Source organism: Phocoena sinus, chromosome 1 (assembly GCF_008692025.1).
Source record: "Phocoena sinus isolate mPhoSin1 chromosome 1, mPhoSin1.pri, whole genome shotgun sequence".
NCBI lineage: Eukaryota > Metazoa > Chordata > Mammalia > Artiodactyla > Phocoenidae > Phocoena > Phocoena sinus.
This window is the reverse complement of record NC_045763.1, coordinates 58,500,516-58,528,091: the sequence shown is the minus strand read 5'-3', so window position 1 is coordinate 58,528,091 and position 27,576 is coordinate 58,500,516. Positions and strand designations below refer to the sequence as shown.

Sequence of the window (27,576 nt, the reverse complement as noted above, 5' to 3'; positions counted from 1 at the left end):
ATTATGAAAGGAAGAAGTGTGTCTCTTACATCTTTTTTGCTATTGGATCCCATCATCTTTCAGCTCCCCAGGAACTTCATTCCATTAATGATCCCCTTTCCCCTTTCCCTTCAACTCTTTCCCCCCACATTTCTCCTTTTCAACTTACATGCCTGCTCAGATCTCACTTTAAAGCAAACCCTCACGCTCGCACACCTGCACTACTTTGCCTGGCTAACACCATCTTGTCTCTCCATTTCTGTTCACATGTAGCCTCCTCTATATGCCCATGCTTCAGCTTTTCTCTGTTTCTAGAGTGCCCTGTGCACACCTCTAATATTACACTTATCCTGTACTGCAGTTTACTTGTTTATATGTCTATCCCTCCCACTGGACAAAATATCAAAATATAACTGTAGGACCTTGACTGTATTTTTTACCTCTTGTGAATTCCAGTTACCTTATATAGTAATCTCAATAAATTTTTGTTGAATCAATAATGTAGAGGCCAACTCTAAAATAATGAATGTGTCATTTTGAGAAGCTGTTTCCAAATCAAAATAAAGAAGCTGGAATGGGCCCAGAAACTTCAAGAAGCTTATATCCTCAAGACCCATCTGCACTGAGGTTTAAAGAAGTAACGTATTTTGACATACTACATCTTAACAAGAGCAGGATACTAAACAGTGGTAAGATCTCAATTTCCCCCAACAGAATTCCCTTTAAAACTTATATACATAGTACTTATTCACTGAAGAAAAAAATTTTAAATATAAAAATCACCTGTAATACCATATTGTAGATATGGTTTCTGTTAATATTTCCATGTACATTCTCCTAGATTTTTTTTACTATGTTAAAATGTGTATTTGTGTAAATATATTTTTTAAATGACATCATACCATGTATACTTTTGAAAGCCTACTTTTTCACTTATTATGTGCATATTTCCATGCTAATAAAAACATAGCTACAATATCACTTTAATGCTGGAGTGGGATTAAGGTGAGTGAGGGTCATGATATATTTAACCAATCCATCCTCTATTATTAAATATTTAGGCTTTGAGGTGTTTCATTATTTCAAAAACATTTCAACAAACATTTTTGTGCTTACATTTTTTTAAGCTCATGCCTTATTATTTGCTAGGATACATTTCTTTTGTTGTTGTTGTTGTTGCATTGGGTTTTTATTGCTGTGCACGGGCTTTCTCTAGGTGCATTGAGTGGGGGCTACTCTTCATTGAGGTGCATTGTCTTCTCATTGGGGTGGCTTCTCTTGTTGCAGAGCACAGGCTCTAGGCACGTGGGCTTCAGTAGTTGTGGCACGCAGGCTCAGTAGTTGTGGCTCGAGGGCTCTAGAACGCAGGCTTGGTAGTTGTGGTGCACAGGCTTAGTTGCTCTGCAGCATGTGGGATCTTGCTGGACCAGGGCTTGAACCTGTGTCCCCTGCATTGGCGGGTGGATTCTTAACCACTGCGCCACCAGGGAAGTCCCGAGGACACATTTCTAATGGCAAAATTTCTTGATCAAAAGATATGTTCATATTTAAAGTTTGTTAGTGTTACCAATTGCCAACTTTCTCTTAAGAAAGTTGTACCAATTTACACACCTGCCAGCAGTATACAAGGGTATATTTTCCCCACACTCTCACCAATATAGGTTATGCTAATTCTACTTACTCTTTCTCGGGCTGGTTTGATTTCTCATGTTTTTTCAAAATTTGCATCTCATTGATTGCTAACTAGGCTAAAAATTTCATATCTTTATTATTACTTTTATTTTATATTTATGTTTTGAGTAGCCTGTTCATATCCCATGATCTCTTATTTGAAAACTTATATATATAATCAATCATCTTTTTACCAAGAATGTAGCATACACTTTTCTTAAATTGCTCTTTGCATTTTAAAGCCTTATTTATGGTGTTTTAAATTTTTTTACTTTACTATGCATAAAGTTTGAGATTTTTTTCCCTATAGTTAATCCATCTTTTCCTTCAGGTTTCATGCCTTCCCCACATGAGGCAGAGATTACCAGCTACCTACCAAATACTCCCTCCTCAGCTTCTTTAGCAAGGGAACAATGTATTTCTGAGCCTCCTTTGCAGTTGGGTGTGATCAGGTGACCAGTTAGGGTCAACGACTGCAAGGGTTGTTGTGTGACCTGGGGCAAAACTCCTGAAGAGTGAGAGTTGAGGCTTCTCCCTTCTTTTCTGTTGCCTAGAAGGAAACAGCTAGAGCTCCAGCAGCTATCCTGGACCACTTCCATCTTGTGGATGGAAGTCAACTTGGCAGTGGGTACAGAAGGAAGGGGCCTGGAGTCCTCACAATGTTATGAAGCTGTCACACTAACCCTGGGCTGTCCACCTCCAAATTTCTTTTATACAAGAGAATAAATAAGTCACTGTAGTCAGGCCTTTGGTAAGAGCAACTCTTACTCCTAAGACCGATTCCTAACTCATATGCCAACCCAAGGTTATATCAATATTTATTTGTATTTTTATCTACTATATTACCTCTTCATTTACAGATGTACGACTGAAATGACATATAACCAAGGTTCGACAGTGTCTATAAGATAATCATTTTTGGTAGAAGCTTCTTCAAAATGATAAGTGCTAGACCCCCATGTGCATAAACTGTTACACTGAATTTTAAGGAAGGATCTAATTATAGAGTTTTATTCTATCAGGCATTTTTTGAAAAAGTTAGGCCAATGATCTTGACTTGAAATACTTTTATTATACAGATCTTGAGAAACAGCTTTAATACCTATTTTTTTTGATGAATTACGGGCTTACATCCTAAGTTAGTTTTCAGGGGATGCAACTATAAAATGTGTATAGCTAGTTGGGAGCTTTGCAGTGTAGATAACTGGATATATATCTAAATTTGTGTAATAAAGAGCTGTATTATAGCAAAATTGTACTATAGTTCCATAACAGCCAGAATTTCATTTTAATAATATTGGTTTTAAAACATATTTTGACTATAGGTATGGTTTTTCTAGAACTTGACAACACATATTATTCTTGCTTCTGGAAAAATGAGCCAGATAATAGCGTTCAATTTAATGTAATGAATATTTCCTTAACTAGTATTTATTAGGTACCTGCTATGTATTAGTCTCTGTATTTAATCTCACAATGACCTGTAATTCAGGTAATAAAATCCCTAGTTTAGAGAGGGGGAAATTGAAGCTCAGAGGTGTTAATTCACTTGTCCAAGGACACTCACTGGCTAAATGGAAATTTCAGATGGCCTCTGAAGGCTGTTGACTCCAAATTCTAAACTCCTGTGTTACTCATACCAGGCCCAGAGCTGGACCTGAGGGAGATAAGAGTTTAGTAAAACAATCTCCTTCAAGTAATATTAAAGAAAATTTGGTACTTACCTGCCCCACACAGGTCTGTTATGTTAATATGAGTGGGCAAGGAACTGCCTTTCGAGTTAGCTGCAGACACGGACACAGCCCAGTTCCCAGTTCTGGGAATGACCCAGGTCCAGGAGGTGCGTTCTGTGATGTTCTGTAGTGTGGCTTTTCCCCCTGCTACCTCCTGCAAGGTCACTTGATAGTGGAGGATTTTTCCTTTTGCCTCTGATAGGCTCAGATTCTGCAACAAAACACATCTCCTTACTATGTACTCTCAGACAAGGTCACTGGATGCTCTATGCTAGGACCTCATGACTGCCAGCAGCAGGTGGCTACACTGGAGTGACCTTTTTATTTACATCTCATCTCCTCCATTGCACACTTTCATGTCTCCATCCAGCCCCGCCACTTAGAAAAAGAAATCAGTTAACATTTTTTAAAGCTAATTCTTAAAAACATATTGATTTTCCTTTCTTGCTTCAAAGTGACACTTCCTAATAGGAGAAAACTCAATTACATTCAATGGAACAAGTGAGGGATCTGGACTCAGAAGATCTGGGTTTGAGTTCCAGCTCTACCAATCACCAGCTGTGTGACCCTGGGCAAGGCATTCAGACCCTCTGAGTCTCCATTTCCGAATTTGTGAAACACACACACGTATATATTTTTACATAGAAAGTGAAATGCTGCTCCTGAAATCAAAAACAAGCTTCTTAAGATCTAAACTAGTAAAATCCATACTTAGTGAATTGGATTAGCCATCTGTGCTAGGAAACTAAGACACTGTTTATAAATGTGTGACTAACAAGTTTTGGAACTGCAAGAATTCCAATTGAGATGGCTTGGGAACAATCCCAGAAAGTAAGCAGAAAACTAATTATTTGTACTGTAACCCTGTTTGGACAAGGACCATGGGAAACAGAAGCATTGGAAATGGGGAGTTGCCAAGGCCTGTGTTGGCAGTGCCTGTCCATGCCTAGTGCAGGGAGAGAAAGGCATTGCTCACCAGACTTAAGCATCACAGTTTTCTTGACAAGGCTCTTCCTTCCATGGGGTGTGGGGTGGCCTCAAGCCGCTGAAAGACACACCTTAGGATTGGCAAATGCCCCTTTCTCTGGTTCTCTGCTCCCTAAGCAATCTTTTAATAATTTGGTTTCCTATGTCATTTATCATCATTTATCTGTCAGGAGAGGCTGGGCTAACGTGAACATCTGGTTCACTTAAAATTTGTATTTTTCACTTAAAGTGAAAAAATTGGCCTTCTGATTATAATTTGGCTTCTGAAATAATTAGCACGCTGGGAGAGGATGTTCCTATCTGCTGACTCAAGCCTTCTGGTTGGCCCAACAGCTGCAATTCTCACTATAAATTAATGCATGAACATGCAGCTTTCTATATTTCAGGCTCTAGGAGCTTGAATAATGCAGATCATGCCCTAGGTACCCTTCTGGATCCACAAGGCCCAAGACTGGATCATAAACCATGGTCAACACACTGGGTGAATGCCATGTTGTTGGGGGCATTTTTGGGCGCACGTTCAGCCATTCCCTAGAAGACATCCTGTTGTCCTGGCAAGAACCAAGAAAGTTAGCGCTGCAAACGTCCATCACAGCTGATCTCATAGGCCCATGGTGTGGATTAAAACAAGTGAGTGCTTTTGACATTGTGATGTTCTGAACTGTTATTAATAAACATGCCCTTTGTCATAGGAGAAAAAACAAGATAAATTAAAGCAAAAGCTGGCTAGGGAAGACCATTCCCTCAGCTCTCTCTCACTCCATTCTTCCCTCCCTGTCCCTTGTGCAGCTCCAGAGGGAGGACTGTCACCCCTATCCCAGGCACCCCACCCAAAGGCACTCCCCAAGAGTTAACTGGGCTCACAAAGCTCCCCATTCTTGCCAGGAACCCAAGGGGCAATAGGGAAACAGCCTGCATTACCACGCGCTCATTATTGTTCACAGACACCTCAGCAATCTCATGCAATCCAGCGGTAGAGTGCTGACAGAAGGGAGGAAACGTCAAGTCCTCTTGGATCCAATGAACCTACCTAGAGACCGCTGTGGAAATCCAGCTGATCCCAGTGATGTAGTAAACAGAGGTGTGGGTTGGAAAGATGAGTAGATGTTCCCAGAGGGCAGGGAAGGGCTTGGACCCACTTTGCATTAGTTTTGAGTTGCAAATATCAGTGAGAAGGTGAGGATGGGGCCAAGGAGTTAGACAAATAAATATGGTAACCCTTGAATTATGCTTGTATAAAATGTCAAGCTCCAGTTTGGCGATAAACATCTCTCAGATAACTGGTCTCCTTAACCAAACTGGAAAATGGGTCTAACTTGTCCAGCAGGGTCCATAGAATAAAAGATTCAATGAGTTCAATGAGCCAGTGGGAAAACAGGTATTTAGCTGGAGGGGCACTCAGTCTCCTGAAGCAACTAAAAAGAGTGTGATTAGGTTGGTTAAAAAACCCCCAGTAACATCAAGTTTGCGAATCATGTATATAATGCATTACCCCTTGATGACACCTGGCCCTGAGGGAATGGACTATCATCCCAGAACAACAGAACAGGAAGGGGTTCTACAGATTAACAATGAATTCAGTGTTTCATTTTATCAACGGGGGAAACTAAGCCCTGGGGACAAGAGATGACTTGCTTAAGGCCACTCAAGGGACAGATAGAGGGGCTGAGAGTGGAATCCAGGGCTCCTGACTTCTGGATTCATGACCCCTCCACTCTGACTCACTGCTCCCTCTAACGGCAAGCGTGAGACAATGAACTGGTGAGTACGAGCGCCATGTTGCATAGTTGGATCCCCATTCACCCTTCTGGCCCAGAGTTGCAAAGAAACTGGAACATCAACAGTGGGCAAGAGGTCAGCAATTTGGGGAGAGTGGAGATCCAGAATTCTTTTTTTCCAGAGCCAACGAGCCCTGAGTCAGAAGGAGAGAAGCTCTGAATCGAGAAAAACCTTGGCCTGAGGAGCCAACTGGGTCTTCTCAGATAAATTTATTTTTACTCTAGTGTTTGTTTATTTGGGTGGGTGAGAAGGGGGAATCTATCATTTATTGGGCCATACCATGAGTCAGAAGCTCTACATCCTGTCATATTTATTCCTTATAACTCCTCATTCTGATGAGGGTGCTAAAGCTTAGAGAGGTTAAGAAACTGACTCAAGAAGTCCCTACAAATCTGAAAAAAAAAAAAAAAAAGCTTCTGAAGAACCTAGGGGCAGGACAGGAATAAAGACGCAGACTTAGAGAACAGACTTGAGGACACGGAGAGGGGAACAGTAAGTTGGGACGAAGTGAGAGAGTGGCATGGACATGTATACACTACCAAATGTAAAATAGATAGCTAGTGGGAAGCAGCCACATAGCACAGGGAGATCAGCTTGGTGCTTTGTGACCAGCTAGAAGGGTGGGATAGGGAGGGTGGGAGGGAGGGAGATGCAAGAGGGAAGAGATATGGGAACATATGTATATGTATAGCTGATTCACTTTGTTATAAAGCAGAAACTAACACACCATTGTAAAGCAATTATACTCCAATAAAGATGTTAAAAAAAAATTAATTAGGGCTTCCCTGGTGGCTCAGTGGTTGAGAGCCCGCCTGCCGATGCAGGGGACACGGGTTCGTGCCCTGATCTGGGAAGATCCCACATGCCGCGGAGCGGCTGGGCCCGTGAGCCATGGCCGCTGAGCCTGTGCGTCTGGAGCCTGTGCTCCGCAACGGGAGAGGCCACAGCAGCGAGAGGCCCGCGTACCGCAAAAAAAAAGAAAAAAAAAATTAATAAAAAAAAAAAAGTCCCTACAGAAAAGTAATGCGAGATTTTAGTGCGCCCCCTGGTGGATATGAGAGAGGAGGGCGATATCCAGACGGAGTCTGGGGTCCCTAGGAGCATCTCAAGGGTACTTCTTGTCCCTTCTTGGGCAGTGCTGAGAGTGGGTTTCAAGCCAGTGGTCCTACTGTTGTTGTCACCCTCTCCTACTGGTAAGAATACACTAAAAAGGAAAAGCTGTCCACTGCCTCTCTCCCTTCAGTCTTCTTTCTGCTCTGCCCTGTGGAAAATGATCTAAACTTAGTGAGTGTAGCCTTTCTGACTTCGCTTTGTCTGAGAAGCAAAGAGTGAACAGCTCCCTCATAAACCATTATAAGAATTCTGCTGCCTGAAAAGGCTTTCAGCATCAAAAATAACTTGGTGAATGTAATCCAAGAAAGGACAAAGTCTGATGCATTTGTGAATGTGTGCCCCGTTTGTGTTTTGAAGTATATTATAGGAAAGGTGTTTCTGTGAATTGATAAATCATTTCCTCTTAAGACTTCAAAAAAACTACTGTACTTATAATAAAGTAATATTTTACTTCTGAACTTTTCCTGATGCAAATAATAACTTTTAAAAAACTGTTAGAGCTTAGCCTGTATCAGAGAAGAGAGTCTGTAATCAAGACCCCTTGGAAAGCTGGGCAGTTTGAACACTATTAGTCACAGCTTTATCTGTGAAGAGTTTTTTGGTTTTTTTTTTGGTTTTGGAACACTGCTGACTTGGTTCTTGTTATTCGGGAAGATCTTTTGCTTTTCTGCTCCACCACCTAGCAGCCACATGACCTTGGGCAAGTTATTTCACCTCTCTGAGCCTCAATTTCCTCATCTGTAAAATGAGGATAATTCTATACGCAGCATAGTAGGCTTATTGGAGGATTCAATGAGCTAAGGGAAGTAAACTGTTTCAAAAGAGTGTTTGGTGCATGAGAGATATGAAGACACTTGGTGGGTACTCTTCTCTCACTTAACTCTAATATAAAAATCAACATAATTGGCACTTTTCCCATCATACTTATATGGCTCTTCTATTAATCTTCTATTAATCTTGACCTGGCTTATACCACAGCTCTCTATGGAAGTTTCACCAATGTCATACAGTTGATTACAAAGTATATGCAAATTGTGGGTTTAAGTCTGGGTACCTTGACTTCAGAACTTATGACTGCCTTCAGCAACCCCAGTCCAAAGTGAAGACAATCCTCACCTGGAAGTTTTAAAAATCACTGTACTGGAAATTTCCATCTGTGGATCTATCTCCCCACTAGCCTGTCAGTTCATCTTTGCATCCTCAGTGTCATGACCAGTGTCCGCCTCCTAAGAATGACCTGGCAAACACTTTTCACAATTCTTATTTTCATACCAACCTCATGTTATATATACTTTTATTATCTGCACGGTACTCATGCGGCAAGTAAGGCACAGAGAGTTTAAGCGCCTTGCTCAAGAACACAAAGTAAGTGGTAAAGCTGGAGCTTGAACCCAGCTAGCACAGCTGCTCTATCTGGAGAATAAAGTCTTAACTGCTGGCATGCTGGCACGTAGTAGGCATCCCCCAGGTGTCCTGCTACTCTGAACTGATTTAATTGATAGTCATACCTCCTGGTCGTTACCCGGGCATAATGATGTCTATTTTGTTTTACAGCTAGAAAACAGCAAAATAATGGAAACGTTTTAAGAGCAAAGCTTTAACTCCCCTTCCATCTCTGTTTTCTATCTTCTGTTAATTCTCTGCTACTTACTCTTATCTTTGTCACTGACCACATTCTGCTATCCAACCCAAATTCCCTGCATTGCATCTGGTACAGTATGTGTGACTAGTAAGCAAGAGAAAGCAACCTGTTCTGTCTGAAAATATCTCCAGAAATGCTGTGCCAGCCTGTGATGAGACAGGGTTGGGAAAGGGAAGGAGAGAGAGTTGAGTACTGCAGCAAAACTAATCTTCCCATCTGCTGCTTTTGTATTTAAACATTGATTCTGAGGCTGGATACCTCCTATAATTATATAAGGGCCTCAGGCTCCTGGCAGCCAATCTTCCCTGGGGATTTACAATAGACCTTTGTCCTCCATCAATATAAACCAGGTTACAAATAATACTTTCTACTTTTACTGAATCCCTTTCATATGAGGAGGCCAAAGAATTCACCCCTTCAGTGCAATGTGATACAGGTTGGAATATTCTTCTTTCACCAAAGACAAAGACAGGGAGAAAGAGACCAAGTGAATGTACTGAATAAGCCGTTTCTGGTCTCAACAGTCTGAGGCTGTGCTGTAAACTGGTGTATGGGGCTGGCTCTTTTCTCTTTCTTCTTGACTTCTATGGTTCGAGGGTAGCTGTTTATCCAAATGAATTACTTCATTGAACAAGTGAATATAAAACACCCAGTTTTTTCCCCACCTTTGGAACCAAAAGATTCCCTATCCCTCTTCTATCTTGCTTGTTAAGGCTCAGGAGACTGGTTGTTGTCTACTACAGGAGGGAGCTCTGCAGCCTTCAAAATGGGGCTCTCCTGACCTGAGACGGGCTGCTATCTAGAGGGTGAGCCCCTGGCCACTGTGCCATACTGGCACTTAGTAGACACACCAGTTTTCAAAGACATAGTAGGAAAAAAAGAATGTAAAATAGCTCATTCATATTTTTTAAATCAATTACATGTTGAAATGATAACATTCCAAATATATCTGTAAGTAAAATGTATTATTAAAATTGTCCCCGTTTCTTTTTACTTTCTAAAATGTGGCTACAAGAAAGTTTTTTTTTTTTCTTTTTTTTTTTTTGCTGTACGCGGGCCTCTCACCGTTGTGGCCCCTCCCGTTGCAGAGCACAGGCTCAGCGGCCATGGCTCACGGGCCCAGCCGCTCCGCGGCATGTGGGATCTTCCAGGAACCGGGGCACGAACCCGCGTCCCTCGCATCGGCAGGCGGACTCCCAACCACTGCGCCACCAGGGAAGCCCTACAAGAAAGTTTTAAATTATGCATGTGGCTTGCATCCGTGGCCTGCTTTATATTTCTATGGGATAGCACTTCACTAATGTGATCCTTCAAGCCGAAGTCATGTCCCCAGGGGTTCTCCTGTCAAATGTTCTCCCACCCTTGCCCTGACTAACTTGTTCTTCTGGGGAGCTCCAGTATTAACTTCTCTCTTTTTTTTTAGGGTCAGAAAACTTTAATAACACCTGGACAGAATCAATACTAACAATTTAAGGGGAAGTTTATACGTGATATTTTCTAAAGATTTAAACTATTCCAAAAGATTTTATCCTTAAAATTGTTTAAAAAAACAAGCTAACAAACAAAAACTTCACCCTATTTAACCCTCAGCAACTCGACTGTGGACTCACTTTACCCACACCTCGAAATCCTTCCAACCAATTAAGAAACTAAAAAGCAGAAACTCACGTGGGATTCTGACTGTCAGGCCTATCTTTCGATGTGTAGACTCTCCTATGCCCTTTGTCCTTCTGATGCTCCATCTTTTAACTGCAGTGACTCGCTCATTGCCTGAGCTCCACTTTGTTCTATGGTTCACAAAGTTAGTCAGCTGCATGGAGAATGGACGATGCTGAAATCTGCAGTATTACATTCTGAAAGGTCCTCTCTGACTCCTCACTCCTTCCCCTGCCTGGCCATCATCCCCCCCAGCCGAACCTTGAACCCCTCCTTGAACCTGAGGGCCCTCACCACCTCCTTGCTATTTCTGTCCTCCTGCTGGACTGTGAGCTCAAGGGCATGGAGCCTGGACCTGGCTTGTTCACTTCCATATCCCCACATGCAGCACGGGCTCTAGGCCTAAAGAGGGGTTTTCATGTATGTGTTTGCTTGAATGAATAAATGAATGAGTGAGTGAATGAAGGAGTGATCAGCTCCATCTGCACACAGGTATTTCTCTTCCAGACCCATGGCCCAAACCACCATTTCAGAAAGTTTGTGACTTGCTATGATCGAGACAGTGAGAGGACGCTGAAGAAATTTACAGAGGAAATTGGAAAGGTTAATGTGGCTTTAACCCATCGTCATAGCTTTTCATACATCATCCCCATAGATATTCGAGGTGACCTTCTTCTTAAAGGATAGAAGCTGTATTAACTGAAGGAAAAGTGTGCTGGAATCATGGATTGAAATGCTTTGTCAAAGCAAAGGAAACGGTATGAAAGTTTGTGCAGAAGGAGATGATAGAGGGAATCTGAGGGAAAGAATTGGTGACACTCCTCCCCCCACCCCTTAAAGGGCTCTAACGCAACACTGAGGCTGTTGGTAACACAGCAACAGTTTCTACCTGTTATTGCGTTTACTGTTTTAACAACACCCAGGTGTTTTTGCTTGATTCATAGATTAGGTTCTACTTTTTGGCTTCAACATAGAAAGTATTTTTTCTCTTAAAAGCAACTATGGGGACCTCCCTGGCGGTCCAGTGGTTACGACTCTGGCTTGCACTGCCGGGGGCATGGGTTCGATCCCTGGTTGGGGAACTAAGATCCTGCAAGCTACGTGGTGTGGCCAAAAATTTAAAAATAAAAAATTTTTAAAAAGCAACTATGGCAAAAAATAGTACAGGATATTTTTGAGGAAATGGAGTTTTTCGGAGAAACCAAGGTGTGGGAAAATGAGTAACTATGTGGGAACCAGAACATCAAAGGTCTCCTTTACCCTCAACATATTCGCACACCCACCTTCATAAATACACACGCATATAGATACATTCACACACATTCACACTCAAACACCCACACATATACACCCACGCTTATACCCACATGTATCCCACACTCACTGAGGAGGGTGATTCACATGTTGGAATTTAACACCTAATGTGATGGTGTCAGGAGGTGGGGCCTCTGCAAGTTGATTAGGCCCTGAGGGTGGAGCCCCCATGGGTGGGATTAGCACTCTCTAAGAGACCCCAGAATGCCGTCTAGCCCCTTCCACCACGTGAGGATAAAACAGAAGTCTGCGACACAGAAGAGGGCCCTCACCCAACCATGCTGGCAGCTGGATCTCAGACTTCCAGCCTCCAGAACTGTGAGAAATTGATCTCTGTTATTTATAAGCCCCTAGTCTGTGGTATTTTATTATACTAAGACACATACATGCATAACATACATGCCCGCACACTCACACACGTACTCACATATACACACCCACACACTCACATCCCTCCCACGCATACAAAACTCCCACGCAGTCACACACATGTGCACTCACTCACATATACAACACACACGCACACACACCACTCCAGACACGCACATTCACACATCCTCAACTCCCTCCACACACACCGGGGCTGTACCCATTCAGCACCAAGCTGTTCTCCCCTAGTGTAAACATCCTACAAAAACGAAAGGTCATCTCACTTCTCCCTATCTGCAAGAGAAACGTGTTCTCTCTGTGTTCACAGGCTGATGGGGTTTTACTTGGGGCTTCCTCTAGTGCCAAAGCCCCAAATTCCCCTTTGCAGTGGTGGGGTGTCCCCCTTATCTGGTTTCCCAGTATTGATCAAAGTGAAAAAAGAAAAATCAGCCACCACACACGTCTTTGCTTCCTTTCCCCAGTGTGGTCTGACTGAGGCCCCACCACAAAGCACTTGATCCGGCTACAGTGTTTCTTTCTAGCCTGAGGTTTAGATGAGTTCCTTGTGTCACAGCACAGCCCGGTGCGTGAGACTCCCAAGCCTGCCTAAGGGGGGCAAGAGGAATCCCCAGGCGGATGAGTGGGAGAGGGGTGGTTCCAGAGGGCAGTATTTCCGCCCAGGAAAGGCTTCCAGCACAAGCACCACATCATGGAATCCTCTCATGGGAAATCACTTCCCCTCCCTAGACCTCAGTTTCCGTGTTTGTAAAACGAGTGTTAGAACTGCATGCTGCTTAAATGCCCTTTGGCTCTAGAGGTCTGGGATTCGTGGTTCTGGGGTCCAGAGCAGGACTGCTCATCTCAGCAACTCCAGCCGGGGTTTAATTGCCTCTCCCAGGTGGGTGGAGAGGCAATTGAAGAAGCCCAGGATTCGACAGAGAAGGACTAAATCCTGTATTGACCCTATAAAACTGAAGACTGGGTCCAACTTTCCTTTCTCAGGCTGGACAATCATTGAAGGTTTTGAAGGTGCCCTGTCATGACTACCATCTGGCACAAGGTTATAGAAGCTTCTAGTATTTACATTTTTGGTTTCTTATTCAAATCGATTCCAGTCCAAAGCATCCTTCTTGGGCCCACAATTCTGGCTCCACAAAAGGAAAGATTTTCTAACTTCTCAATAAGAGATGCCATCGAGGCACGGGCTTCCTCCAAAGCGATTCTCCCTGTCCCAGAAGGTCCCAGATATCTGTCCGTCCTGGCTGGGCTGGGAGCAATGTTTATGAGAGAAAGCGTGGACTAGAAGTGCTTTAAAGCCTCTTTGAATTTCAAGGCTTCATTTTAGAATCTAAGCTTCGTGAGGAAGAGCGACAGGATCAAGATGAGTAGCAGAGAGGAGTTTGCATATGCAAGCTTGCTAAGCATTACCTGTTGGCTAACAAATAGTTATTTTGACTTTGCTCTGACGTTGGTTTCAGGGTACCCTGCTCGTGCCTGTTCTAAATTCTCTCTGTGACAGTATACACAGATATAGCACCAGGCACGTTGCTTACCCTGTTAGGATAAAAATCATGATGCAGTATCATTTAATTTTTCCTTGGTGGCCCCCGTGATTTTTCTGCGTTTGTGTCTTCTCATTGACTGGGCCCTACAACGGCCTTGTCAGCTCTGCAGGTACCAGGCTCATTACCCTCATTCTACCGAGAGATACCCTAGAGCAGAGAGGAGTGAAATGGGACCAGAACAGAGTATCTTTTCCGATAACTGTAAAGCACATTTTGGGAGGAGGGAATCTTTATGGGAGGAAGAATATTCGTTTTAACCAGTCGCTTACTTCTGAAAACGAAAACCAATAGCCAGGAATTGAGCTGGGTTCTTCTATACTATTTACAAATCATGGCTGCTCTAAATGCCTTGCTTTAGGAATAATCTTGCTATTAACAATGCTTTATTTTAAGATAAATTTTAAGCTGCAGTTTTAGTTTCGAAGGGAAGAACTTGATTATGACTCACCAAGCTATTTATAGTAGACTCCTCTTATGCCAGACATTTTGTGTGTGTGTGTGAGAGAGAGAAAGGGAAAGAGGGAGCAAGAGCTCATTTCTTAAAACCGAAGAAGATTGCAATTATCAAAATCTATCAAGCTAACCCCACCAGGGGACTTTATTAGTCTGACTTCTGGTTTCATGCTCATCAGCTTCATAATTCCAAAACTGTTTATTTGCCCTTAACTAGAAGAACTGTCGTAAAAGGGATGTAAGTTTTGGGAAATAAAACCTCTTCTTATGAACATGCCAATCAGTAGCTCAATTCAAATAGTATTTTTTTGGACAAAGATGAGTCATGCTGTAGCAGAAAGAGCTCTGGATGGGTTTTAGTCCCAGCTCTGCACTTAGTAGGTGGGTGACTTTGAGAAGAACCTCCTTTCTTGGACTCTCAGTGTTTTCATGTGTTAGTGGGGATACCAGTATGTACTTCTTAGAGTTTTTGTAAGGATTAAGTGAAATGATAATGCCAGCTTTCAGTACTCTGTAAAACTTTTACATTTTGTAATAACATTAGGCCTCATTGTTTTCTGGAAGGTTGTTCAGTTTACTACTGTTTTGCTACTATTCATAAAGGCTGCTTCCTTTTCCTATTCCTATTATTTTCTACTATTATTAGTATTCCTGAGGTAGAGCAGCTTTTTTTCCATCCTTTCCCTTTTCAATGACCATAGAAAACATATTGTTTTCCATTTGGTTTTTTTTTAACATCGTTATTGGAGTATAATTGCTTTACAGTGGTGTGTTAGTTTCTGCTTCATAACAAAGTGAATCAGCTATATATATACATATATCCCCATATATCCTCCCTCTTGAGTCTCCCTCCTACCCTCCCTACCCCACCCCTCTAGGTGGTCACAAAGCACCGAGCTGATCTCCCTGTGCTATGCAGCTGCTTCCCACTAGCTATCTATTTTACATTTGGTAGTGTATATATGTCCATGCCATTCTCTCATTTTGTCCCAGCTTACCCTTCCCCCTCCTTGTGTCCTGAAGTCCATTCTCTACATCTGTGTCTTTATTCCTGTCCTGCCCCTAGGTTCTTCAGAACCTTTTTTTTTAGATTCCATATATATGTTTAGCATACGGTATTTGTTTTTCTCTTTCTGACTTACTTCACTCTGTATGACAGACTCTAGGTCCATCCACCTCACTACAAATAACTCAATTTCATTTCTTTTTATGGCTGAGTAATATTCCATTGTATATATGTACCACATCTTCTTTATCCATTCATCTGTTGATGGACACTTAGGTTGCTTCCATGTCCTGGCTATTGTAAATAGAGCTGCAATGAACACTGTGGTACATGACTCTTTTTGAATTATGGTTTTCTCAGGTTATATGCCTAGTAGTGGGATTGCTGGGTCATATGGTAGTTCTATTTTTAGTTTTTTAAGGAAGCTCCATACTGTTCTCCATAGTGGCTGTATTAATTTACATTCCCACCAATAGTGCAAGAGGGTTCCCTTTTCTCCACACCCTCTCCAGCATTTATTGTTTGTAGATTTTTTGATGATGGCCATTCTGACTGGTGTGAGGTGATACCTCATTGTAGTTTTGATCTGCAAGAAACCATACTCTTAAACATCCACAGCTTTAATTTCCCCACAAATGAATAAGTGAGGTTGCATGGTCACTGTTGGGCATATTGTATGAATCAGAAGAGGTGTACTGAGTGGGGTCAAAGGGTGGACATGCTCGAGGATGGGAGGGAACCTTGATCCGACTGGTGGGTGAGGGAAAGATGTGATTGTGTGGAGGCAGGAAGTCAGAGTTCTCACCCTTGTTTGGGAAAAATAAATGACACAGAGTCAAGCATCATGAGGATCTGGCTGAGAAAATGAGCTCCAACACAGACTCTGAAGGCTCACACCAAAGCCACTATGGAAACAGAAGGTCTTTTTCTGGCCTTGAAACTTATCATTCAAATATGTAATTCTCTTCTTATGTCAATTATATCTCAATAAAAACAAAACAAAAGACCCAAATCTATAATTCTCCTGAATTTTAAGTGGACACCGCAAACTTACCTTCCAGAAAAGAGAAATCTGTTGTCTATTGTAGTCAATGTGCTGTCTCATGTACCAGACATCTAATGTTCCAGTAGGCTCTGTTTTGAAGGGGAAAAAAAAACAGTTTCATATATACATATATATCTATACAATAGGAAGACTTTGGAAGTCAATTGGTTATTCATTAAATAATTCAGGGGGAGTAGGATTATAGGATAATTTCAGTTTTCTTTGTGTCCCAGTATCTTCCTTTTTCTGCTGTTACACAATGAACATGTATATATCTTTGACTACAGAAGTCAGAAAAAACAAGGTTACCTTGAAGACAAATTTTAAAAAATGACAAGGAAATTAGATTCTTAACTTACTCTTAAAACATGTATTAGTAAAACAACTCAAAGAAAGTACGTCTGGTTAATTCTTTTTTATTGGAATGCAGAAAGAATTCTCAATAGAAAAATAAACATAAATCATAAGGGAAACATTTTTTTGATCCTGTAAAAATACAAAATACAAATGATGAACTTTGTGTTCATCTCCGTTCCTGAACTTATGCTGGACTATAATTATTTGGTTTTATGATCACTAAACAATAATCTATTAGTAAGGAGGCCTATCTCATTCATCTTAATACTCCTCATACCTAGCACAATGCTTAGAATGTAACAGACTCCCAGTTACTCTTTGTTAAATGATGAATAAGCAAATGAAAAAACCAGGCAATATTATCTACTTGATGCTGAAACACAGGCTGAACTCATAGAAGAAATAATCACCAATCCATAAGACGATGGTCAAATATTACCTAATTTAATTTGAGAAAGTCAATAGAACATACTTGAAAAGAAACTGAATAAGCAACTCCTGTGTCTAAGAGTGTGTGTGTGTGTGTGTGTGTGTGTGTGTGTGTGTGTGTATGGGTCAAGTAGTTTTATTTCTCCCACTGTCAGATTTGTTTTGATTTACAGCCAGGGGTGGAATCAGCAGAAACAATCCCTGAAAACAGGCTTCAACTGCACCAACCTTATTTGTGTAACAGTGACATTCAGAGTATATTAGGGTGAGGCTATCTTGCGGTTCCTTTTGGAGCAGCAAGTTCCATTTAACCAGATGGAAATTTCCAGAAACTAAGTCCCATCTGGAGAGCAGAAGACAAACAGCCAGAGAGGGGAGAAGAGAAAGAAGGACAGGGAGGGAGCACATGTCCCAGCTATGGGCAGGCCCTTTGTGGGCCCATTCAATTACATCTCCCGTCCTCCTCAGCCCCGTGATGCACTAGCGTCAGGGCAGTGGTTAAAGTGTGAGCTCCAGAGCCAGACTGTCTATGGGCAAATCCCAGCTCTGTGATCTTGAACAAATGTTTACCATGTCCTCAAGCCAGGTTCCTCATCTGTCAAATGAGGACATTAATTCTACACATCAGATGGGGCTGTTGTGAGAATGTAAATGAACGGAAGAGTGCTGACACATGGTAAGTACTCAGTAAATTTTGCTGCTGTGTTTTCTTCCTTTGAGAACTGAAGTACTGAGAAGTTAAGGAACTTGATCAAGGTTCCAGAACTAATCATCGGAGAAGCCAGGCTTTGAACACAGCTCTGTTTTATCACATAGCCTGTGCTCTTTTCTCTGCATTATGCGGTTGCCTGGCTCTGTGAAGGGTTATGATTTCTCTATAAAACTTTCATCCTCCATCAGGTACACCTTTCTATTCTCTTCCTTTGTCACTTCCTCTTCCTGCCTCTCTCACCTTTGTCTCTCTTTTTTTATTTCTAAACATTCACTTCTTTTCTTCCCCTTCTCTTCCCACCAGTGGTAGTATTTACCCTTGCAGCCAGGAATTAGAAGTAAGAAATGTATACAGAAGACATTCTGAAAGTGCTCTCAATTGTTCAGGATTACAGGGAGCCAGGAGTCAAGCTCAGAACTTTTTTTCTGCTAGTCCAGCTGCATAAAAGGAAAAAAGCACAAGCAACAGAAGGAAAGGGGGCCTGACATTTATTAACCACCTACCATGCGCCAGGTAACCTTTGGACACTTTATATGCATGATCTCACTTAATCCTCACACAAGGCAGAGGGTACATGTGATTATACCTGTTTTGCAGCTGAGGACAAGGAGGTTGACAAATGCTAAGTGATTTACAAAAAGCGTGGAGCTGGTAATGGCAAAGCTAAGAGCCGAGCCCAGGTCTCACTGTCTCCAAAGACCCCGCTCGTCCATTACAGTCCACCGTGTTGAGCAAAGATCTGAGCACTCCACAAACTAGATAATCCAGACATTGACTACATAATCAGGATTTGGAAACTTGGGTGTGCTCAATGTCAAAGCCAGTGGACGTGTTCCATGGTGCTAAACGTCTTCAGTAAATTACATATTGGTAAGAAATTTAAAGGGAACACTCATTGTCTCATTGCCTCTCATTGTCACTCATTGCCTCTCATCGTCACTCATTGCCACTCAGATTATTACAGAGCTAAGAATCAAATTCTAGAGTCATATTTTGTTCAAAGGATAAATTGAAATTTTAATGGTGCCCACTTGCAGCATAAGCCTCTATGGGAGAGAAATCATTAACCAAATCTGTATGAGTGTCAAGTGTAAAATTTCATGACCAGGAATGTCAAACCATTTCTGCTTAGAGCAACTTAAGGGCTAATATTAGAGACAATCTTTGACATTCAACTGTCATAAAATCACTTAAAGTCCTAACCTCAGTGTTATCTAACAAAAGACAGATAAAACTACTATGGGTAGACGAGAAAAGGTAAGTCAAAGGCCCATATGTCCAAGTGACAAAAAAAAGATGGGTACAAATGATTAAAAATATGAATATTGAGAAATGGAAGTCAGTTCTCCTGAGATGAATGTACCTTCAAGGTAAAGGAAAAAACCATTGGGTTAAAGAGGAGGGAATCACCAATATGAAAAAAGAGGACATCCTAAATTAAGCCGAAGATCAGTTTAACTGACCTAACTGACCTCGAGGGTTCTTTCAACTCTAAATCCCAAGATTCTAGGATTCTGTGAAATAGCACATGTGGTAAATAAATCAGGGCCAAGCCATGTGCTACTTCTGAGGTTAGCATCCATCTCTGAAGCCAAGGCAAGTGCAAGGGTGTAAACAAAAGCAACTGAATTGCAAGTGGAAAGCAATCCCTCCACAGAGATTTTAGCAGGCAGTGGAGTGGAGTAGAAAGATCTCTAAGAACAGTGAAAATGGAGAATTTAACACAAAGTAAATATGAAAAAGGAATATCTTGAGAGATTTCAGGTAGTGGGCTAAATTGAACCCATGAGAATATTTTGGTCCAAACCATGCTCCAAGCAGGACAAGATAGAGATAAGTCATTTGCCATCTTGGTTACTCCACGTCCACTCTTTGGGCTGTGATACGTTTCTCTAAAATCTAGTTTCAAATAACTCAAACAGATTTACAAACACCCATTTGCTTAAACAATTTTTTAGTGGTACACTCTTGCCTTTATATGTTACCACCTGCTATGTCTCCATGGGAAGCCCTACACAGATGCTCCCACCTTTCCTCCTCTTTGATAACTTTCAACACTTGGTTCACTCTCTCTTTCCACTCCTTTCTGTCACTATTTTTGGTGGCTCATCATCCACCCTGGTGTTCCTTCCCAATGGCTGGTACTGTCCCTCCCTCCACCTGCTCACTTCCAATGATCTGATTCTCTCAACTTCTTCACTGAGCAAAAGGAAGCAATCAGACAGGGATTCCCTAATCTTTCCACCCTGGAAACTTTCGAACTTCCCCATCGATTCCCTAACACAGCACCCCTACTGATTTTACTGTGGATGAAGCATCCCCACTTCCATCAAAGACCAACCCCTTGAGTTCTGGATCCCATCCTCTTGCTTCGTCAAGGATCTCTCTCCCACCATTATCCTACTTCCTGTATCATTAATTTCTCCCTCTCTGCTGGGCCCTTATCATCACCTTGCAAATATACTGTATTATCTCTGATCCTAAAAGCAAAAACAAATAGGGAATTTCTTAATACCACATCCTGCTCCAGCTACTGCCCAACATCTCTGCTCTCCTTCACAGAACATCCTGAAGAGTTGTGAATTGTCACTGTCTTTATTCCCTCACCTAACATTCACTCTCAAGCAATGCCAATTGATTCTGTCCCCATCACACTACTGATGCTGCTCCTGGTTGGCAATGAATGCTATTTTGCCAAATCTAATGATCACCTCTCTATTCTCATTTCATTGGATTTATTGGCAGCATTTGACATAGCTGAATACTCCACCATCTTTTCTTTTTTTAAAGAAACATAACCTTTCAACATCCAGATCACAAGTGAAGAGCTTGTTTCTTAATAGAAGCAGAAATGTTTCATCCATACTAAAGTCAATGGAGGCCTCATGTTAGAGTGCCAAGGGAAAAAAGTGAGTTGCAAAAGATTACATACACATATAATTTTGATTAAGCTCAAAAATAAGCAACACTAATCACTGTTTAGAAATACATACGTTTCTGAAAGCTACGAGAAAAAGTATGAGGATGATATAAACACACAGTCCAGAATAGTGGTTACGTACAGTGAAGCGTGACACGGTAAGAATATATCGGTAATCTTATAGCATTTAAGCTGAATGGTGGGTTTCTAAGTGTTCATTTTATTGTTACGCTTTGTAATGAGAAAGTAGCTTAAACTAGGATAGTCAGAGTAGCAATGGAAAGAATGAATGCATTTTGAATGTTTTAGAAGAGTCAACTGCTGGTATGAGGGGATAGGAGAAAAGGAGAAGTTAAGGATGATTTCTGCATTTTTGACTTGAGTAGCTAGGAAGATGGTGGTGTCAATTACCACGATAGGAAAGATTGAAACAGAGGCATTTTGGAAACATTTTGCTTTGGAGAAAAAAATAAAAGTGTCTGTTTAGGCTATGTGAGGTTTAGAATGTCTGTTGACATCTAAGTGAAGATATGGAATAGGTGACTGGAACACAAACCTGAAGTTCTGGAAAGAGTCCAGGACAGAAACTATATTCTATCTTTCTCTCTCTCTCTTTACCTACCTATCTAGTTTTAGAGCCATGAGACTGAATGAGGTCAGCTGGGAAAAGAAGGGGGTCCAATATAAAGCCCTACAGATTGAGATTAAAAAGAGAAAGATGGCCAGCAAAAGAGACAAAGGAGAACTGACCAACATGGTAGAGTAAAAACCAGGAACAAGGGATTTCACAGAACTCAAGAGAATCAAGTACTTCTAGGAGAAAATAGCTCTTTTCTTCTACTGCAATAACCTTGGAGACCACATGTTCCAGATGGAGGAAGGCCACAAGATTCCCTTTGGACTTTGCAGGTTTTTCTTGGTGTCATCTCTTCCAGGAATCTTTCCGTGATGTTTCAAGATAGACTATAAGCTCTTGAGTCTGAGGATCTGACTGGTTATCATTATGTCTGAGCACCTGGCATAGTTCCTGATATACACACATTCCTCACAGATCATCCAGAGAAGTATTTTTTCCCCCAGTGGCTTCTTTTGGAGGGCTTCATGGAAAACATTTCTTCCCATTTGGGTGATCACTACCTTGTCAAATAGTTAAGTTCAGGCATTTACTTCTTCCAGGATAGATGTTGGGCTTAGAAGAGACCACAAGAAGATAAAAGGGTAGGGACACTCACTGGATCTAAAACATAACATTTTCCCTCTAATGAAAATGTTCGTAGGTAAATCCCTTTAGAATGTAAAGAACTATTCATTCTCATTTCCTGAAGCCTTAGGCAAAAAGATGCAAGTATAATAGTTTCAAGTTTAGCTAGTTTAGGAGTCAGCAAACTATGGCCCATGGACCAAATCTGGCTGATTCCTTATTCCCTGTTTTGGTATAGCCAGTGAACTAATAATAATGGTTTTCACATTTTTAAATGGTTGAAAACAAGTCAAAAGAAGAAACATTTTTAGTGACATGAAAATTTTATAAAATTCCATTTTCAGTGTGCAAAAATAAAATTTTGGACACAGCTTTGTCTATGTATTTGTATACTGTCAATGGTTGCTTGCCTGTGATAACACTAGATTTTAGTAGTTGTGACAAAGATCATATGGTCTGCAAAGCTGAAAATATTTACTATATGGACCTTTATAGCAAATGTTTGCTGACTCCTAAGCTAGACTTACCATCTTGCTTGCTAACTGAGATGGTAAAATAACCTCTAGTATTTAATTGTTCACACCTAACCTATCCTAGCAATAGTTCAAAGTCACAAATGAATGAATAATTGTCTAGCTTCTTAATGTGAACATGGGTGGCTGCAGCTGGTAGCCTTGCATTTTCTCCCTCTTTGGGATCTCTCACCAATCACCTATGCCACCACCACAGTGGGGGAGGACTCCTCCTTTGCTGCTCTGGCACTAGTATGAGCATTTAACACTTCCTTTATTAACTGTTCACAGTCACATTTAGCAAGACCAAACATATAAATAAGACTGAAAAATGGTGAATGAACAGACAGAAACACCTAACTGATAATACAGCTCTAAGGAGTGGTTCATTCATCTTTATTTTGGAGTCTCTTCCTGGGTGTTCAAAATGATGAGGGAGTGCCTTCCCCCCAACATCTGGGCATCTTCTCAGGCATGTTTGGACACTATGCAGCCCAAATTCAGACTGTTTTCCCACTAGAAGTAAAATATGATTGCTTGTTTCCCAGTATCAGGCCCACTGATAGCTACTGATTGCTGGACTGTCCTCCTAAACATAAGAAAGTTATCTCTTTCCTTCCACCCCTTACTTAGTGGTCATTTAAAAAGTGTTTTTCATGGAGGACCATGACAAGAGTTGAATTTAATGACATGGGAAAGGGCCATGTGAAGTGAATAATACCCTCATTCTCTGCTGGAGTGCTATAAATAACTGTGCCCAATCCACCAGGAGATAACATATTGCTCTGTTTTGAGTAGCCAAGGCTGCAAAGAAAAAGCTCTACCATAAGATCATTCAGTTTTAGACAGTAACTAAAAAAAAAAAAGAAAAAAGCTTACTAGTACTTACTAGTATTTTTTTTTAAATGCCAAGTTATATATCCGTACACATCTCAGGGGTCAAAAGGAAATAGTGTTAAAAAAAAATTCACACCTTTTAGGTTTACATCAGTTGATGTTTCATACAGAAACTGATGACAGGAACAGCGGTTAGAGGTGAAAACCATGAAGTTTAGAGTAAGAGAAAAGAGAACCTGCAACAACCCGCAGAAAGATCAAACACAAAAAAGGGAGATTCAGACACTGAAAGGAAACCAGCAGAGCTTGGTAGCATGGTGTATCTCAGAGAATGCGTTTCTCTCTTTATGAATGTTTGCAATTACTCTGAATAAGCCAGCTTCCTTGGTTCAATTCATAACCATCTACGAGTTCATAACCGTAACAAGTTGCTGCACTCATTGTTATGATGGTGGTTTATTTTATAGGATATGAGAAAGTTACCATCCTGGGTTTTTAATGCAACAGATAAACACTTGAAAAAAAAAGAAAGAAAGAAAAACCTTTTCATACATCTCTAAATGGGTCATTATCAAGTGTGAGTAAAAATGATAAGAATTTACAAGCCCAGAGTTTCCCTAGTTTATACTTTAGCTTAATGTGATATAACTTAAAAATTTTCAGTCTATTTACTACCTTGGACTTGGACATAAAATATGGCCCATTTCCAAGAATTTTATCTGTACTATGTATAAATAAAGTCTAAAAAATCCATGAGGTATTTTTAAAATGCATTACTTTGACATTGTAATAAAAGGATAATAAGAGTAAGCTCCGGAGTATAAAAATGACACACATTTAAACAGAGAAAAAGTGGCTCAACATTAATTGAAGAGATTTTTATCATAAAATGAGAGGAATAAATTATAATTTGCTGAATGAATTCATTTAAAAATATTTTTTAAATAGCGAAATGCAATTATTGTCAGAAGAAAGGAAGAGTATACAATTATTCTATAATTTATATATTATTTATTTTATTAATAGTTTACATCCTTGAAAGTCATTGGAGTATCACTGATAAGTGTCATCAGTTACCAAAAATCACTAGTAGCTCACAGAAAATGAATGTAGCTTAATCATTAGGCTAGTTTACATGCACACATATCTATAAGTTTCACAAATAAGGACTTAGCTTTTCTGACATTAATGCTTCAAAATCTCCAGATAATAAAGCAACAGATTATATGTCAATTATTTTTCCTCTGAAACAAATTTTCATAAATTATGAAGCTGTACACTGTATCACTGAGTGCTTTTGAAAACTAATATTCAGATGGCTATTTCTTATATCTCCAAAGATTTAGTATTGTCATAAAGTTCATATAAGCATTTTTGCTTTTTTGATTATACTTCAATAAAATTGTCTTCCCAATAATAACCAAAAAGAAAAGTCCATCAGACTTAAAAATATATTTGATTTCCTCTTTATAGCTATGGGCAGTCTAGTGGTACTCATGTGAGCAGTGAGTATCAAAGGTTTGAAGAAGTGCAGTGCTGTAACATTTGGAGGAGAAAAGATTGCCAGATGTTAAACTTTATTTTAAAATGTTATCTCCAGAGTTTACCTTTTTTCAAGCTTTTAGTATGGCTTATAAAGCCATATTAATTTTCATAGAATCAAAAGGGTAAAATGTATCAAGGTTTAATGATAAAGGAATGAAATTAATTACTGGTTGCAGCTTTGTGGAATAAGAGAAAGTAACTGAGAAAGTAAGTGAAATAGAAATAAGAGATATAATCAAACATTACTGAGGCATAAACTTGTAACCAGCATGATAACGTGTGGCAAACACGTTACCTAATGTTAAAAAATTTTTAGCGATATAAACATATCTCCCTGGACAGCTTCAATACTTAAGTCAATGTCAAAATGAGCTTGTTAATTAATGCACTCATACTTTTTGATTCAGTAACAGTTCTTTAGAGATTCTATTCCAAGGAAATCATTACATCTTCCTCTCTCTCTCCTGTCTTTCCTCCACTCTATCCACCTCCCTCCCCTCCATTTTTTCTGAGACACATACCTTCTTCTGGTGTTTGTGTTCTCAATGATTCACTCCAATCACTCCAACTACCTTTATAAAGATGTAACTTAGAGGAAATCTGAAATTCATATTCTGTAAAGGGTTTCAGATCCAGCAAATCATGTCTTCCTTTGGCATTTGTGGCATTAACCTTGAATCCAACAAGATTTTAAAAAGTGCCTGTTAATACTAAATTCATTTAAATAAAGGTAGGAAAACCAGACCAGATAACGCTTTTTACTTTTCAAATCTGTCATTCAATAAGAAGAAATATCAATGACTGGGTTACTGAATACACGTGATGTTAATCTGAAACAATAGCTTCTCATTAATAAAACAAAAAACTCCTGGGTCTAAGAATCCATCTATATGGATTCCAAGGGGGATCCCGAAACCAGCTGAAAAACAAGATTGAAAACTACCAGTTTTCAAAAGGGCCTTGAAGAAGCTTGTTTCTACACTAGAGATTATTCTTTATTTGGTTACAACTAGGATGTGATGAATGTTTTAACAAAGACATAAAACTGGTCCCAAACAGAAACATTTAATTATATAAGAAAATTATATAGGAAAAATTATAGGTGAAAAATTTAATTATTATACCTCTCTACATGTGGAGCTGATCCTTTGTTATTATTATAAGCCATTATATTTTACAAAATACTGGAAGGAATTATAATCTTATATTTTTTACTGTAAAAAATTTAATGTTTAGGGAAATTCATGGTGGGCCAGTGGTTAGGACTCCGTGCTTTCACTGCCAAGGGCTGGGGCTCAATCGTGGCATGGCAAAAAAAAAAAAAAAAAAAAAAAAAATTAATGTTTACTATTACATCAAAATGTGAAGCTTTTCTTTGGAATATTCAATTCAGATAAGCCCCCTCTTTGAACATTCCCTAATATTTCTCTTTCCAATATGTTAAAAAAAATTACTAAAAAGTAGTAATGGAAGTAATGATGGGGTGGGGGTAAAATAACAAGGAAAAATGACTCACTAGAAATAAATTGTAGAAAATTAATGTGGATTTACAGAAGCCTGTGGCTTAAAAAATTTTGGAATCAGTGATCAAACTTTAAGATATTTCTTAATAAACAGAAGTGTAAGTGACTGGTGTGTCTCAAATGTGTATATGTACTTTTGGGCTAAATATTCTTAAAACTCCATATTTTGCTGGTATGAAAAGAGAGATCTGGGCATTGCTCCTAAGAACCCCTCCCTGGTTTCCCCTTCACTCTAGAGACCATTACCATATTCCAGGACCTGCTGTTAATGGGCCGGTATCTGAGTCGATTAAGCAGCACCAGCCCCTCATCTCTCCACTGAAGGGTACACCTGCTCACGGAAGCGTTTACAAATTTGATTCTGATGTCCCACGGAGGAAGAGGCCTCACTGGTAACCAGGACAAAAAAAAAGTGTGACTCAGGCTCCATAATTGGAAATTGTCTTATGTATTGACATGGGCTTATAAAGAGTTGAACAAATCTCATTTCTAAGATGCATGGTTACTAAACTTGGTGAAATAGACAAGAGAGTAGTCCCTGGCTTTTAGAAAGAAGAAAAAGTTGGATTCATTTCTAAATCATTAAAGTAATTCCCTTTAATCTACCCTCATTTTTACTAAACTACGATGAACATCAGTAATAATTTCGATTCCATTTAATTCAATGATTAAAAGAAAACCAATGTGCCAAAACCCAGGAGTTCCAGTGGCTGAGAAGGTAGAGGTGTGGTTAGTGGTGATCACCATAGAAGGAGAAGAAATATTGGTAGGAAAAGCCATAGGAAAGAGAGCAACAGAGGAATAGAAGAGAAGAATAAAAGGGAAAGAAGGTGGCTAGAGATGATCAATGTAAACAGATGGAAGGTAGAATGGGCAGAACTTTGATAGGAAAATATAGAGTAGATACCGACATTCAGACTCACAGTTAGCAGTATGTGTGCAAAGAGGTGCTTTGGGAAGAGAGAAGAGAGACACATAGTGTGAGGCCAGAGCTTCAGGCAGGCCTGAAGCCCAGTCCTACATGGGATGTTGAGACCTTGGGAACGCCTGGGATTGGCCTCTGATTCAACTGGGCCAATTACATTTGCTCAGAAATGTGCTGGGACTGGCTCACTCTAGCTCCCAAGCTGATGAGAGGGGTGGAGGTAGGTATTCTCTGAGGAAAATGGATTGGTACAATGATACACTTCCTTTATAGGTGGCACCTGGCTGCTCTAGCCCTGCAGGC

The 27,576-nt window shown here is 40.3% G+C and overlaps 1 protein-coding gene across 4 annotated transcripts in view; it reads right to left on the bottom strand.

The window, feature by feature from the left end:
- Positions 1-27,576, bottom strand: part of IL12RB2 (interleukin 12 receptor subunit beta 2) — an 80,678-nt gene that overhangs the window by 31,483 nt on the left and 21,619 nt on the right. For all 4 annotated transcript variants that reach the window (XM_032652646.1, XM_032652655.1, XM_032652673.1 and 1 more), the window contains 4 exons: positions 26,595-26,737; positions 25,347-25,497; positions 16,322-16,401; positions 3,375-3,594 (listed from right to left, as the gene is read on the bottom strand). In XM_032652646.1, coding sequence (XP_032508537.1) covers positions 3,375-3,594; positions 16,322-16,401; positions 25,347-25,497; positions 26,595-26,737 — 594 coding nt within the window. The remainder of the gene's footprint in view (positions 1-3,374; positions 3,595-16,321; positions 16,402-25,346; positions 25,498-26,594; positions 26,738-27,576) is intronic.